This window comes from Phaseolus vulgaris, chromosome 3 (assembly GCF_051622355.1).
Source record: "Phaseolus vulgaris cultivar YP4 chromosome 3, ASM5162235v1, whole genome shotgun sequence".
NCBI lineage: Eukaryota > Viridiplantae > Streptophyta > Magnoliopsida > Fabales > Fabaceae > Phaseolus > Phaseolus vulgaris.
Window position 1 is genome coordinate 41,763,645 of NC_143500.1, and position 14,794 is coordinate 41,778,438.

The 14,794-nt window shown below is 32.8% G+C and overlaps 2 protein-coding genes across 2 annotated transcripts; one reads left to right on the forward strand and one right to left on the reverse strand.

Moving 5' to 3' along the window:
* Positions 1-979: 979 nt before the first annotated feature.
* Positions 980-3,129, forward strand: LOC137807677 (protein MIS12 homolog). The gene is made up of 7 exons (XM_068608426.2): positions 980-1,147; positions 1,228-1,285; positions 1,390-1,509; positions 2,102-2,194; positions 2,279-2,408; positions 2,565-2,702; positions 2,802-3,129. Exons 1-7 carry the CDS (start codon positions 1,026-1,028, stop codon positions 2,861-2,863), a joined length of 723 nt encoding a protein of 240 aa, XP_068464527.1. The 5' UTR covers positions 980-1,025; the 3' UTR covers positions 2,864-3,129.
* Positions 3,130-4,882: 1,753 nt separating this feature from the next.
* Positions 4,883-13,587, reverse strand: LOC137807678 (tRNA synthetase beta subunit family protein). The gene is made up of 20 exons (XM_068608427.2): positions 13,383-13,587; positions 13,229-13,284; positions 13,007-13,107; positions 12,351-12,480; positions 12,149-12,264; positions 11,643-11,709; positions 11,182-11,223; positions 11,031-11,072; positions 10,845-10,921; positions 9,493-9,619; positions 9,233-9,400; positions 8,446-8,574; positions 8,205-8,336; positions 7,858-7,992; positions 7,070-7,144; positions 6,217-6,324; positions 5,894-5,989; positions 5,704-5,787; positions 5,364-5,449; positions 4,883-5,238 (listed from the first exon to the last, which is right to left on the reverse strand). Exons 1-19 carry the CDS (start codon positions 13,438-13,440, stop codon positions 5,381-5,383), a joined length of 1,812 nt encoding a protein of 603 aa, XP_068464528.1. The 5' UTR covers positions 13,441-13,587; the 3' UTR covers positions 4,883-5,238; positions 5,364-5,380.
* Positions 13,588-14,794: the final 1,207 nt, after the last annotated feature.

Consider the following 14,794-nt stretch of genomic DNA (forward strand, 5'->3'; position numbering starts at 1 on the left):
GTCTAAAGAAAGGGAGTTGGAAATTGGTAGACAATGAAGATGGTGATGATAGTATTCAAAACTCATGTGAAAATTGTAGGTGGGACGTTGAGTTAGATTTTTTTTATGATGTCTTGTTTTATCCTTCTTAGTTTTATCAATATTCAAATGATAGAATTTCTCCAATTAGGAGTTTAGTTCAAGATAGTTGTTTGAGTTTATGTTACATTCTATAAATCCTTCTTTAGAATATAAACTTTGAATGAAAATTGTAAAAATTTAGCTTATGAAGTTGGTGTTGTTAAATCATTATGTTTTTTTTTTTTTAAAAAAAAAAAAAGTGACAAGAAGATGATTTTCTTATTTTACTTGTAATTCTGATCAGTCTCCTATATTTATCTTTATTTTTTATGGATTTTCATTTTATTTTATTTTTTCATTCATCCAAAAATAATATACAAGTAAAAGATGATTAGTGGCACATTATGTAAAATAAAAGAAGAAAACTTTTTAATCTAATTAAATTTATTATTTTTCTTGAATTAACTAATCAATATATAAATTTAATTATTTTTTGTGGGAAGGCTACCAATATTTACCAACTAAAATTTGTAATGTTTATTCGTTAATAATTAATGACAATAAAAAATTATAAAATTGTATATTGTAGTATTTACTGTTAATTGATTAGACGGAGAATCTTTATTTTCTTTTCTTGTATTTCATTAATGCGGTGAAAACTGTTTTTTTTTTCTGAAAAGAAATAGATATTGTATTTATTACATTGTGCGATAATGACCAAAAGATTTTGATAACAAATAACAAACTATCTTTAGATTTCCAATTTACATATGTAAATATTCTGAATAAGAATCATTACTAACAAGATTCAAGATTTGCAATTTATTATCAATGAAAAAATATTAAACTAATTATATTTCTTTAAAAATAAAAAATGAATTTGGAATAAAAGTGGACTTATAAACATCACATTTGGCAAGAATTGGGAGTTTTGTTTTGAAAGGCAAATCGGGAATTTGGCGGGAATGGAAGAGAGTGAGAGTGAGGCGGTGTTCGATGCTCTTAATCTGAACCCACAACTCTTCTGTAACGAAGTTCTCAACAACGTCGACGATGTGCTCGATGAAGCTTTCTGTTTCTTCTACCAGTAACACCCTCTTTCCTTTCTTCAATTGCTTTTTTCAAACTTGGTTCTGGAAATTACGAGGATATGAACTTCAATTGCAGGGACGCATCCACAAAGTTGAACATCGAAGGCACCCAGAGGTCCCAAGATCTGAAAAAGGTCTCTCTATGTCTCTCTTATTGCGTTCGATACAAAAATTAGGGCAATTGATCTTAATTATGAATGAATTTTAATAGTTTGATGTTACTGGGGTGTTGTGAAAGGGTGTTGATTGCATTCGTCAGAGGGTTCAATCTGTTTTGGACAAACAGCTTGGTGCTTGGGAGAATTACGTCCTCCGTCACTGTTTTTCTCTTCCCCGAGGTTTTCGTTTGCCAAACACTGTATGTTTTTTTTTTCTGCTGCAGTTGCTTCCGTTATCTGTTACTGTTTTTACGCATTATTTATTAATTCAACTTCAGTTGTAATTGAATTTTTGTTTCTGCATGTTGGCCTTTTTAGCATTTGTCAGTTTTGGGTGCAAGAACTGTGTATTGGGTTAATTCTTGTTGAATATAGAGAGCTAGGACACCGGACCTCTTTGATTCTGTTGTATAGTATTTCGTTTTTAAGGTTATCTAGGATCGTATATGTCTTTTTTGACACTGATGAATGAAATATTCGCCATAGAAAATGCTGAGAAGTGTACATATGATGCGTTGAGTATGGTGGATGTCTCCTTTGAACTGCATACCAGAAAACCAGACATCTAAATCCTATACATAGAAAATATATCACAATTCATAAGAAGCTTTATTTGCATTATTGCATGCTGTTTTGACGTCTAGTTTTTTTTTTTTTTTTTTTCTCTCTCTTTCCGAGTATATATGCAATTTAAAATGACAAATATATGTGCTGGTTGAGAAATATTGCTTCCTTAGTTTGGATTTTCATTCTTGGCTGATTGTCTTACCATGGATGAATGCGTCCTTCCAGGATGAATCAACTGAGAGTGGCCCTGATCCAGGTGCTCCTTTTGATCCAGATATAGATGCTCAGTTAGATTCATTGAGAGAAAAACTAACTGAGGTAATACGAATGTTGATTGCTAAATTCTTTCTTTTTCAGAATTGATTCTTGTCTCATTTATCTTGGTAATGATTATGATGTCAGGTGGCGCAGGATTCTGAAATGCTGAATCAAGAAATTCAACTATTAGAAATAAAGTCTAGTATCAATGCTGGATATATCAATGAAGCAGTACAATTATATGAGCAAAACTCTATGCATGAGTTGTTTGAGGGTAATTAAAGAGCTCCTCTTCTTTTTGTTTATATCTTGGCCATCTGCATTTACAATTCTTTCAGGGTATTTTCTGGTTGAATTATTGTCAAATATGTTGATATCATATTAAGTGTATGAGTTGACAGATCTTTATATAAACCATTGATTGCTATAGAGATTGTGGCCACCGCCTCAGAACTTGAAATGAAGATGGGAAAGCTAAACTCCAGCATGATTGAAGAGACTGATCAAATGAAAACAAAAAGGATCTATAGCACAGAAATGGATCTGTCTGCTGTACGTTCTGCTAAAGGTAAGCAAAATTTCATTCATTGTAGTGCAACTTACATCAAAACTTTTGCCAGTTAAACTCATTAATTCTGATTCTTAATTGATGATTCCTGTTTTGCAGGCCTCTCAAATGAGAAGTTAGACAACATTGAAGAATTTGTTAGTATCATGAAGAGTACGTGAACTTGTCATTTTCATCAATCTAGTTGGACTGGCCTTTGTCTGTTTTACTTTACCCATTATAGAATTACTCCTGTATTTTTGTGTGTTTATTCGGCGGAATCTGTAAACGTATATTGGTCCAGTTCAACTACTAGTTGATTGCTTTGTTGATAAAGCTACTCAACAAGTGAATGGCATTAGTTGAAGTTGTTTGTAAGGGTGTGCAAAAATATTCAAATTTCAAAATTCAATCCATAATTATTTAAATGCATATTAATTTTAATTCATTTAAATGGATTTATCTCAAATCCAAATCCATATTTTTGGATTTTAAATCAAATCCATTTAATTAGATATAGATTGGATACATTTTTGGATTATCCAAATTGCATTTTGGGTTGGATTTTGACTTGACCCGATCCAGGTTGAGTCAAGACAATCCGGGTCCAGATTGAGCAAAGTTGGCTCAAGTCGAATCGGGTTGGTATGGGCCAAAGCCCAAGTCAAATTGGCACCCAAACCAGGTTGAGTTGGCACCAAGCCCATGTCCAGCAGAGTTGGTTTGAGTCCATGTCGAGACGAGTCAGTCCAAATCCATTTGGAGTCGAGTCGACTCGGGCCATGTCCAACTGAGTCGCCTGTTGATGTCAAGTCGAGTGGATGTTGGTCAATTTTGGGCCCAGTTGGTATGGGTCGTTATCGGCTTGAGTTGATGTGAAGTTGAGTCGGTCTAAGCCCATGTCAAGCCAAGTTTGTTCGGTTCGATATCGAACTAAGTATTCTCGAGTCGATGTTGAGTCAAGCGGGCCAAGGACGATATTGTACTGAGAGGGCCCGAGCCCATGTTGAGTCGGTCCAAGCCATGTTGAGACGAGTGGGCCCGGGTCGATGTTGGGACAAGCGGGCTTGGATCGATGTCGAGACGAATGGGCCCGAGTTGATGTCGGGACAAACGGGTCCGAGCCGATGTAGAGACGAACGAGCCCATACTAATGTAGGGACGAATGGGTCCGAGCCGATGTAGAGACAAACAAGCCCATACTAATGTAGGGACAAACGCGTCTGAGCTGATGTTAGGACGAATGTGCCTGGGCCGATGTCTAGGTCGATATTGAGCATAATCGACCTTAGCCCATGTCGAATCGGGCCAATGTCGAGTCGAGTCGGTCTGAGCCCATGTCGAGCCGTGTCAATTTGGGTCGATGTGGTGCTGAGTTGGCCCAGGCCGATTTCAAGCAGAGTGGTCAATTTCAAGCCGAGTTAGTTTGGGTCGTTATTGGGCCGAATTGGCTTGGGTAGATGTCGAGTTGAGTTGGCCTGGATCAATGTCGAGCGAAGTCGGCTCAGGTCCATGTTGAGCAAATTCGGCTCAGGTCCATGTCGAGCAAATACGATTTTGGTCAATGTCAAACTGAGTTGGTATGCGTCCAAGTGAGTCGGCTTAGGCTCAATTTGAATCAAGTTAATATATGAATTTAATATAATTGATAAAGTAGATTTAATTTAATTGACAAAGTGGATATAATATAGATTGAATTCACTTTAAACGGATTTAAATAAATTTGATAAGTTAAAATGGATATGAAATGCAATAAATTAGATTTTGAAAAATCCAATTCATAGTTGTTTGTACGAGGTCTTCATTAAAAAAGGTTAATATTTTAATATAAACCTCAAAATGAGTGATGATTGCTTATATATATATATTAAAAAGTGAAATTTGGTTAAAGTTAATTATTGTTTTTCGGTAAAGTGGTTTTTAATACCTTTTTCATCATCATGAAGTTATTCATAATGATGATTGAAATGATGTTTCCACATGAAACTTGTATTTTACCATTTGTTCCTTATAATAATAGAAAAACTCTAATTTTCAAATATTATTTTAAGCTATAATTTTTTATTGGTTTTCATTTATCTAACTATTTATTGTTAATAAAGAGTATTTATAACATTGAAAAATGATAACTATTTTAATCTTTTAGGGACACTAAATTTGGGCACGTCAAAATAGATAAGATCATACATAATTCAATAGTCTAAAAACAAAGAAAAACAGTCCCAGCCCAAGCAGCAGCTTTTGTATTGACAAAATTTTCGAAGGAATCAATATCCTTGCAGACTTGATTTTAAGACAATAATAAACCGTTTTAAAAAATAACTAATTGTGGTAGAGATTATACCTATTAACAAATTGGTAGCTTTAAATATTCTAAACATGTCATAACGAGAAAGTTGGCAAAAAAAGATACATCTATAATGAACAAAACACTCTAAGTTACATTCCGCTTCCCAGCAAGCAAGCGTAGTTCTAAATTCCAAACATTTATGGAGCAGATCAACATCGTGATTCCCAGTTTGATGAATATCTATATATTCAAAAGAGTGAATGGGACCTGCATAAAAACCAATATCAGCCAAGCCAAAATTACCAGAGAAAGGAGATGGTGTAGCAGTTCTGGTAAGAGGGGTGAATAATACAAACTGACAACAGGAAATAGTTTGGGATGGATACACTTACTTGATGCAAGTAATCTTTCATAGGAAACTTTCGACATTAAGTTCAACAAAGGAGCAGGGATCAGGAATGTCGAAGTTGTTTAGTACCTGAAAGTAGATAACAACCAGAATTAATAGTTGTATTATATATGTTCCAAAAACATTGTCTGGTGAACAGCTACATTTATTGCCAGTAAGACGCAATCAATCGACAAAAAAATTACGTAATCCCCTCTTCTGTAATCGTTTACGCATCCAAAAAGTACCCCCCATAATTATCAAAATAAAATAATAGGAATTGCCAGATTGTATACTAACAATTGGACATAATAAAACAAGATAATTTTAGCGATCGCAAGTACCTCGGGATGAACAATGCCAAAAGTGCCAGCATGCTTTCCCTTGTAAATGATTCTAGCTTGTCTACCAGCAAGAAACTCGGGTTCCTTCAATGGGCAAATGAGTAATACATATATTATCATAAGCAGAATAAATATCGCAAAAAAGGACAAAATAAAAAAAAGCAACTCCTATGCAGTGTTATGCACTTACATCTGACTGCTCAATGTAATAGCCCGACTTATCACCAGGTGGAACAAAGGAAACACCGTTCTTTTCCATTACTCTGTCGACCAAGCCGTGAATTATCTGCATATCATTGGAAAAATATTGAAATACAATCACCCAATTTATTTTTACCATGTCTAGAAATAATAGATTGTAACTAAAGAGTAGTGATTTATTTTAGATATCATTTTTTATTGAAAATATAGCCAATTTAAATTCAAAGCTCTGATCAATCAAGTAATAATAGGGGTAAATACTGCACATGTAATAACTTGTAAGAGCAAACAACCAAATAAAGCGCCATATACCTCAAATCCGGCATTAGCACCACAGTACAGAGCAGCAAGTTGGCGAATATTTTTTGCACCAACATCTCTATTATCATCCAAAAGTGATATATCACCCACTTCAAAAATCTGAACAAAAAATTAAGATAGAAACGTATACATCAGAGGAAGAGATAAACAGTTTAGAAAGTTTGAATCCTCGGAAGACGCTAGGCATTGAAATATTTTTGAATGACAATTACGAAAAGTTGCACAAGCAGATTAATTATTAACTCAACAATCTTGCGCCTAAAAGTCTTTAACAAAAGGGAATGCATGTTATAACATGATGGCAGGGTAGGTACGAACAACAATTTTACAGTTTTTGGAGGAGGAAATCATAGTCAAATGACTTAATAACGGCCCTATTACTCAATAATGCCAAAGGAAGACAGAGTAGGAAAAGGCTCATAAATTCAAGGGATGAGACTGTTTATTGGTTACACAGTAATTCTGCAGCTTCACATTCACACAAAGGCTTTAGAAGGCACCGAACATGTTTCCCGACACAGCAAACCATCTTTGTTCCAACTTCCAATTGTTTTTTACCTTTACTTTTCCTTTCATTTACAATTGTTTTCCGATTATTTAGATGCCATTTATTGTTGTTTTCTTTGAATTAATATCACAAATATAATACATTAATTTCTCTAAATACATTTACATTAACAGGGAATGCTCAATGTTATCAATGATTGGGACAATTTACAATACACAATAAAATGTAAGATTGAAAGTATAATACGTTTATGATAAAAAAAAAAGCAAAATGTGGTTCTTGTAAAGATTTATGATAAAAACATCAATCACCAAAAGGAAGAACTGAAAATAATACCTTGATTGGCTTTGGATGATCCTTGTTGTGAGCAACAGTTTTCAAAATGCCAGGCATAAGACTAGTTCGCACAGCCTGAATACAGGTAAGAGTTAAAAATTACACTACATGACTTCACGCAAAAATTAAAAACAAAAAAAATAAAGAGGTAAATATCAATACTGATGTTTCCAATTCAATATAGGGTATACAAAAAAGGAAAATAAAACAGTGATGTACTGAGAAAAGATAATCAAAGATAATCAGTAAGCTTTGCAAATTGATTTCTAAATGCCCAGCAGGATGCATCTGCACTGCTATCCTCTAGTATGCTTTTATTTTTCTAATTTCATTTTTTTTTAAAATTAGCATGATTAGTGTATCTATATATAGTTTCCTCTTCCGATTAAAAAAAAATAAGCATGTATATAAACAACAGTAACAACATAAAATAAAGAATGAATCAATAATATAACCACATAAGTAAAGGCAAAATTAGCATGATTAGTGTATCTATCTATAGTTTCCTCTTCCGATTAAAAAAATAAGCATGTACAAACAAAAGTAACAAGATCATAAAATAAAGAATGAATCAATAATATAACCACATAAGTAAAGGCTATAAGATCTCAGAACTGTTTGCTGACAGGAAACAATTAAAAACCACTAAAAAGAACTATACAAAACAATTAAAGAAAGAAACAACGTGAAGAGGGTCGTTTTAAGAGATCCTATTTTTTCATTGCAATTAAATAAATTGTTATATAAACCTTAGCATTGCCATAGAAAAGGAAGATAAATGTGTAAACCTCAAAGTCTGAAGATCTGGGGTTTCCAATGATAACTGCTTTAGATTTATCATCTTTGCGGTTAAGCATGGCAAAGTTTTCCTTTTTAGAACAAAGTATGAATGTCAAGACCTCTGTAAACCCAATCAATGCAACCTGAAAAGAAGTTAGGAATAGTAGATTCAGAAAATTAGGGACCTTAAATAAACTGTAACCTTCATAAATATGTTAGGCTATAGTAATTAATTCTACTGCATCAGCTTAATCAAAGATAACAAAATGATCTATACATTTTATTGAAATTTACGCATGAAACATTAACCTTATCCAGTCACAAAAATAATATGTTCTACTATTTTGTTTTATACCTCTTTTCGAATAAGATCACTAATCTCGTTCAGTGGAAGTAGAGTCAGGGAAGCAGCCAACCTCTTTGAGCCCTTATTATCAGCTACAGCCTTATCCTTAATAGTATTGAATCCATAAGCAATTGCCACATCCTATAGATAGAAAAAACCAAAAAAAAGGCATGAGTTGTCAGTAAAACATATACAGACACATTAAATCCAATATACATTCAGGAATGACAAAGCCTGTCATTATCAATACCTCCATAACATCACAAGGGTGAAGAACGTCACTTCTCGTAGGAGGTACAGATACTATAAAGTTAGACTGCTTTTTAGCAGATGTAGACTGCTTAGCATGCAATTGCATCCGATTTAAGAACTTAGTGACCTGAAGGAAGATGGGAAGATTATGAATCAGTGATTACAAGTTCAACAATATTTGTTTCACTTGATATTGTTAGTATGTGAGAGCAGTGAATCTTGCACTAGAGACAAGTATCAGCAACATAGAGACTAACAAGATAAAAATTAAGGAAATTTAACATGAACATACGAACAACTGAAAACTATTATGTAAAAAATGTTTTCATAAACATGTACAGAAAGTAAATCCTTGAGATATATTAATATGGGCAAATTTCTAATTACAAAAATTAAAAGACGAGAAAAAAAACAGGGCCAACAAGCTGTCTAGCTTGAGTTTTTATTTTATTTTAATGTGACATGAAACAGAAAAAGGATTAAGCTATCATTAGAACATAAAAATAAAATATGGAAACAAAATTACCTATAAAAGAAATTTATGACGTCAAAACCCATTGGAAGCTTCACCTTTAATTATACCTTATTTTTAACAAATTATTTAATTACTCATCTTCAATTTTCAAAGCACAAATTTACCAAATTTCACACCAAGATCAAGAATTAACCCAAATTGACCAAGATCAGCAACTAGAAGCATCCCAAGTAATTCTACATCATATAGTAAATATGTTAATAGCAAGTGCAGGAACATGTCACTCAATATGAAGCAACATTATAATTACCTCTTCTGCCTCCAGTGATACCCCAATCAATCCAGTAATGTAAGATAGAGAAACTTCCATATTGTAGACAGATAAATCAGGGTATATGTTGGACTTGCCATCAGAAGAAATCACTTCAACTGGTTCAATGACAAATTTGTTTGCACAATATTCTGAGAAGGCTGTTACCTAAGAAAATATGAAATAGTCTATCATCATCTAAAACAATTGTATTGCTTACAAAAACAAATAGAAAAACATAACAAAACTCACTACTCTACCATTGTATTTAAAACAATCTTCGCCTTTGTCAGATCAGTAGCAGTACATTCAATAAATACATTCTTTGTATCCAGAGTGATGGCTGAGTGAGCACCATTAATAATTGGGGGTAAAGATAACACAGTTCTGTCAAAACATTCCAGCATATTAATATAGTTAAGTCAACAACTGCAATTAAGTAGAATATTAGAGAAAATTGAAGATCAAGAGACAGTAGTTAGTAGTTCAGAAAATGCATAAACACAGAAATTTCACAAGGATTAATAATTAAAAGAATTCCAGCAAGTTAACCTGATCAAATTTTAATGGGAAACTAGGAATGCATCTCATTGAAGAAAGCATGAACGTTTTCAGTTTATGCATCCATATAATGATAAATATGCATCTATGTGTTTACATTGCACACAATATATGCATATTTTATGCTCAAAAACCTCAGTTAAATTTTTATAAACTATAATTTAAACCAATAAGATATTTAAATATAACTTTGAGACAGATGTCAAGTCACTCAAATAAAAATTTAGTTTTTTTCTCCTATCATGCCATAATTTTTATAGTTATCCTTAACATTCTCTAACTGAACTTTTTCCCACACATTTTTAACTTTTAGCCGAATTTATCCACAGATTGAGGGTGAGCATTGGCAGTAGGCAAAACAGTATAGTTACTGCTTACCACCCCAAGAAAAAGATATTTGGGGGTAACTACATACATCTACACTCTCCAAACTGTTTACATGGTGAGAGCCTCAGTGGTTTGCCATTCCCATCAAAATGTGATGTGAAACCAGAAATATAATATGTATATATGATTTTATTTATTTTAATTATAATTGTTAAGTTTAAATTTTAATAACTACCCAAAATACTCTGAGCAAGATATACTACCTATAGAGTTCTACAAAACTCTGCATAATGCAATGCAAATGAGAGATAAAAGATTTCAATTTTTTAAATGCTCAGTTAGTTCCTATAGTGGTCAAACGTTATCCATTGGTCCCTATCTTTAAAAATTATCTATTTTAGTCTCAACAAAAATACCATTTTAATCCCTTTTAGTCCCGCATATGCATGCCACTTTTAATCTCCTTTAGTTCCTACCGTCTAGAGACATAGAGACTAAAAAATATATGTTTAAGAACTAAATTGGATAATTTTGAGGTGTAGGGACTAAAAGGTAAAGTATGTTGAAGTATAGGGAGCAAATCAGTAATTTTACAGATATTTAAATACCAGGATAAATGAAACTAGCATCTTGGATGGCTCTTTTTCGTAGCCTAACACAGATGAGAGACAAGATTTCAGACCTTTGAAAATTTAAATATAAGGATACTATGAAAATTTAATACCTCTTACTGTCATATAATACAGGGAAAACAGGGGAATCCTCAATTATATGCAAGAATTTCTTCAGTTTCAAATCTGACTGTCAAACAAACCAACATGTATTTAGACATGTAATAACTTGTAAGCCTTCTTCTACTAGGTTCCTAATAAATGTTTATATAAACAAGGAAAATAACACAAAAACTCACTTTGTAGAACTCCATTAACTCATCAGCCCTGAAGCTCCTTTCCTATCATGCCAAGGCAAAAGGGAAAATAAGACAAAAGATAAGATTGGCAATTCACATAAAAAATTTGAAGTCCAGCATATGATGTTATCTGTAGTATAAAAATTGTTACCTGCTTTAGTGGTGTAAAAGTTATACTCGAAGGTGGCAAAGCCTGGAAATTACATGAGTAAAGTCACCGTTACTGATGATGTGCATACTTAGATATAATATAATTAAATTACACAAGAAAATGGTCATTAACTATTAACATTTCTCTTGTTAATCGGTTTTAGGAAAATTCCGATACAGTTTTTGATCATAAACAGCAGTAAAACACATCAAGATTCAGTGTGCTTCCTTTGATACCAATAAGTTCTGAGTCAGCACAATAATATGTCAGTGACGTAATCAATCAAAGTGGCCAGGCAGCAACTTCCTCTTTTAGTAGTGAGAACTAGGCTGTAAGATTCCCGCTTCTATAAACATAGTACCCAGATGTCTATCTCAATCCTAATTTTGTTAGTTATCTATCTATCCAAAGTTCACATTATTATAATTTACATGATCTACGATTTGATAAAAGAAATTAACCTCGTATGTGAAAGGACCCTCCAATTTGTCCAGATCATGGGTTCCTATGGCAACAAGTGTTCTTCGCCTGAAAAAATAGAAAAGAATGAAATTACTTGACGGAAAATTCATTCAGAAAATTTTAGTTTTCCGTGACATGAGATGACCAAAAGCAACATAAAGATAAGCTACAAGAGAAAAAATAATCATAATTAAGAAAGAACAACGTAGTGTGGAAATAAAAGTAAAGCAGTATCTACCAGCACAAGGGGATTTTTTCCTCTTTTTCTATGAAAATAGCAAAGTAAAAGATTCAAAATAAAATTTACAATATCATTAACTAAAATCCCCTGATAACATGACTTTTCTTTATATCCTAAAATCTATGGAAGCAGTTAATCACAAACTTGGCAACAAGAAACACATTACTTGGACTGCATTCAAATTTGAAAGCCTGTTCTAGTTAGAATTCAGAGACAAGTAGTATTCAGCTCAAAATGAATAAAGAAGAAATCAAAACACATTACCGACATATGTTTTGGTGAAGCTTGTCTTGGAGATCGATAAAGCTGTTGTATCTTGCCTTATCAAAAGTTACACCTCTTAATACAGCACATACAACAAATGGACGAACCACAGAAGTCTTCGATGATTCAAGAGAAAAGAAACATGTCAATTTTCAACTTAGGAAAGACCAAACTAACAAAAGAACAAGCATGACATGACTACCTCTGGCTTCACATGCATTTTCAGCATTGCATTCTTACTAATGTCAGACAATCTATAAGTGGGGATCTCCTGGATCTCACAGAAAACTCGGAGAGCTTGAGCAAGCCCTTCAAGGCACAGGAGGTCATATCTACGCAACAAGAAAGGAAATTATAACTATTTTTGCACGGGGGAAATATATCTGACAGAACAGACTATGAAAGGTGACAACCTGTAATACCATGCTTAGAATAGTTATACGCTTATGAACAAGCATATTATAAATTCAGTGATTTGAGAATTGCAATGAGACAATGGTGAGCCACATCACTCATTCTCACTTGTGTAACTTTCTTTATAAAACATACAATCCCGTTAGCATTAATTCCTACTGAAAAATCAACATGCTTTAATTTCCTCGTCAATCTCCCAGTAAAGTATAAAAATCCGATTTCACAATGCAATAGAGTGTGAATCCCGAATACAAGAAGATTACCAAGAAAATTCGATAAATTTATTAAATTACCAACACTGAACGCACAGTAAATAAAACCATACGAGTCACAGAACCGACAAAGTAAAACAAATGGATTGAAAACATAAAGTGTTAACAGAATTAAACAATTTCTTGAATCCCATGTGCAGCAAAAAAAAAAGCGAAGACATCACAATGGTACCTATTGGCGGGAACTTCGATCTTGTAAATAACTTCTTCGTCCTCATCAGCTTCTTCTTCATCCAGATGCTTCTCTTTCCTTACAATTGCCTTCTCCGTCGTCTGATATAATCACACTGAATTCATCAGATGATGCTGATAACAATTACTATTATTACTAATTTAAAAATGTAGTGATTGAAGCTCCGTGTTTAGACGATAACAATGACGGTGAAGGGCTTACGACGTCGTCGAGCTCGATCCCGAAACTGAAGCACAAGTCTTCGAATTCCTCTTGCGCTGAAAAAAAAACAACAACAACAAAATGGTCGATTGAGTAAGGTCGAAGTGAAAATTGGTAAAAATGTTAAGATAGCGATTGAGAAATGGAAGCTCACTGTAAGTTCTTCCTACAGCCGCAAAAAGGCGATCCCGCCCCACGCTGACGGTAGGCATGGCGCCGTTTTGATATCGGAGTGAGTGAGTGCAACCACGACGGAGAAAGAGATGTTCGGAATCCCAAAACCTTTTCTTAGGTATTTATATGGGCCGTTGCTTCTTTTCTGGTCCATTACACAGGGCCTATGAAGGATGGGTATGCTTAACTTTGGGCTTCTTTTGTTCACAGCAATTTGTTGAGTTCACACCCATTTTTTTAATGATAAAAATACTTTCAAGAAAATATATTTTTCAAAGTCTTCTCGCGGGTTTTTTCTCAAAGTAGTGCAATTTGATATCAAATTTTCGCACTCAGCAGATTATTTTTTTATTTTTTTATTTTTTAATTTGGAAAATCGTATATAGAAACTACAAATAAATTGTTATTAACATTTTTAAAATTTTAAAAAATTATATCTTGTAAATACGAGTTATGTTAAAGTCATCTGTGCGCATATTTTTTTAAAGAAATCATATGTGAGAAAATTAATTTTAATTAATTGATAATTATCCTGAAATCATATGTGTGAACAATGATTTTCGCAAAAATATTGTATAACTAAATTCATACTAACTTCAGTTATATCAAATTGTACTATACTCGTATTTGTCATGTATAATGATATTTTCTTTAAAAGAAACTTGTTTTTCTAAATGATGAAATAATTTTAAAAAATATTTAATTGTGTTATTTTTATTGAAAATAATGTTTGAAAAATATCACGTAAACCAATACAAGGGTAAACTACTAAAATGAATAATAAAAACCCACAAATTATGAATTATACAACTTAACACCAAAATACATCACATGCATACACATCACATATGGATCCACATATCGAGGATATCAATGGATATCTAATAATACCTCTAATAAGCATTATCCATAAGGAGATTTAATATCTGACCTATTTTAGCACCTTAAGTATGCACATCTCAAATGTATGATTACGCTGGATTTAGAATATATCTTTACACAAACTCTGACATGTGTTCTTATTTATTCTTCCAAACTTTAACGAGTGATTTGACGGTACAATAAACTTCCATTTAACTTATCACTACTTTAGGTCTTAGTGAATGTTTTAGTTTACATGGCTTATAGGCTAACAAAATATTTGTTACAAAATTGATTTTTACTTAATGCCCAAAATCAAACATGATTTATATATCATCCCATATTCGTGACCACAAAATAATACATCATACACAATTATGTTATGCACATTTTCATTCCACACACACTTAAATTTAAATATATCTATATGTTTCTCAAAATATATTCATATCTTAAGTTTTGAGACTTTTAATTTCAAAACTAAAGATGACCTCACATACATTTTAAGACTCATTAAGAATTGGAAACTCA

Coding starts and splice junctions, on each gene's coding strand:
- LOC137807678 (XM_068608427.2), bottom strand. CDS start 13,440: ATGCCTACCGTCAGCGTGGGGCGGGATCGCCTTTTTGCGGCTGTAGGA. Junction 12,481..13,006: donor ATCGAAGTTCCCGCCAATAG/GTACCATTGTGA, acceptor CTTGTTGCGTAG/ATATGACCTCCTGTGCCTTG. Junction 7,993..8,204: donor GTGATCTTATTCGAAAAGAG/GTATAAAACAAA, acceptor ACTTCTTTTCAG/GTTGCATTGATTGGGTTTAC.
- LOC137807677 (XM_068608426.2), top strand. CDS start 1,026: ATGGAAGAGAGTGAGAGTGAGGCGGTGTTCGATGCTCTTAATCTGAAC. Junction 2,195..2,278: donor TGAGAGAAAAACTAACTGAG/GTAATACGAATG, acceptor TTATGATGTCAG/GTGGCGCAGGATTCTGAAAT. Junction 2,703..2,801: donor TGCTGTACGTTCTGCTAAAG/GTAAGCAAAATT, acceptor CCTGTTTTGCAG/GCCTCTCAAATGAGAAGTTA.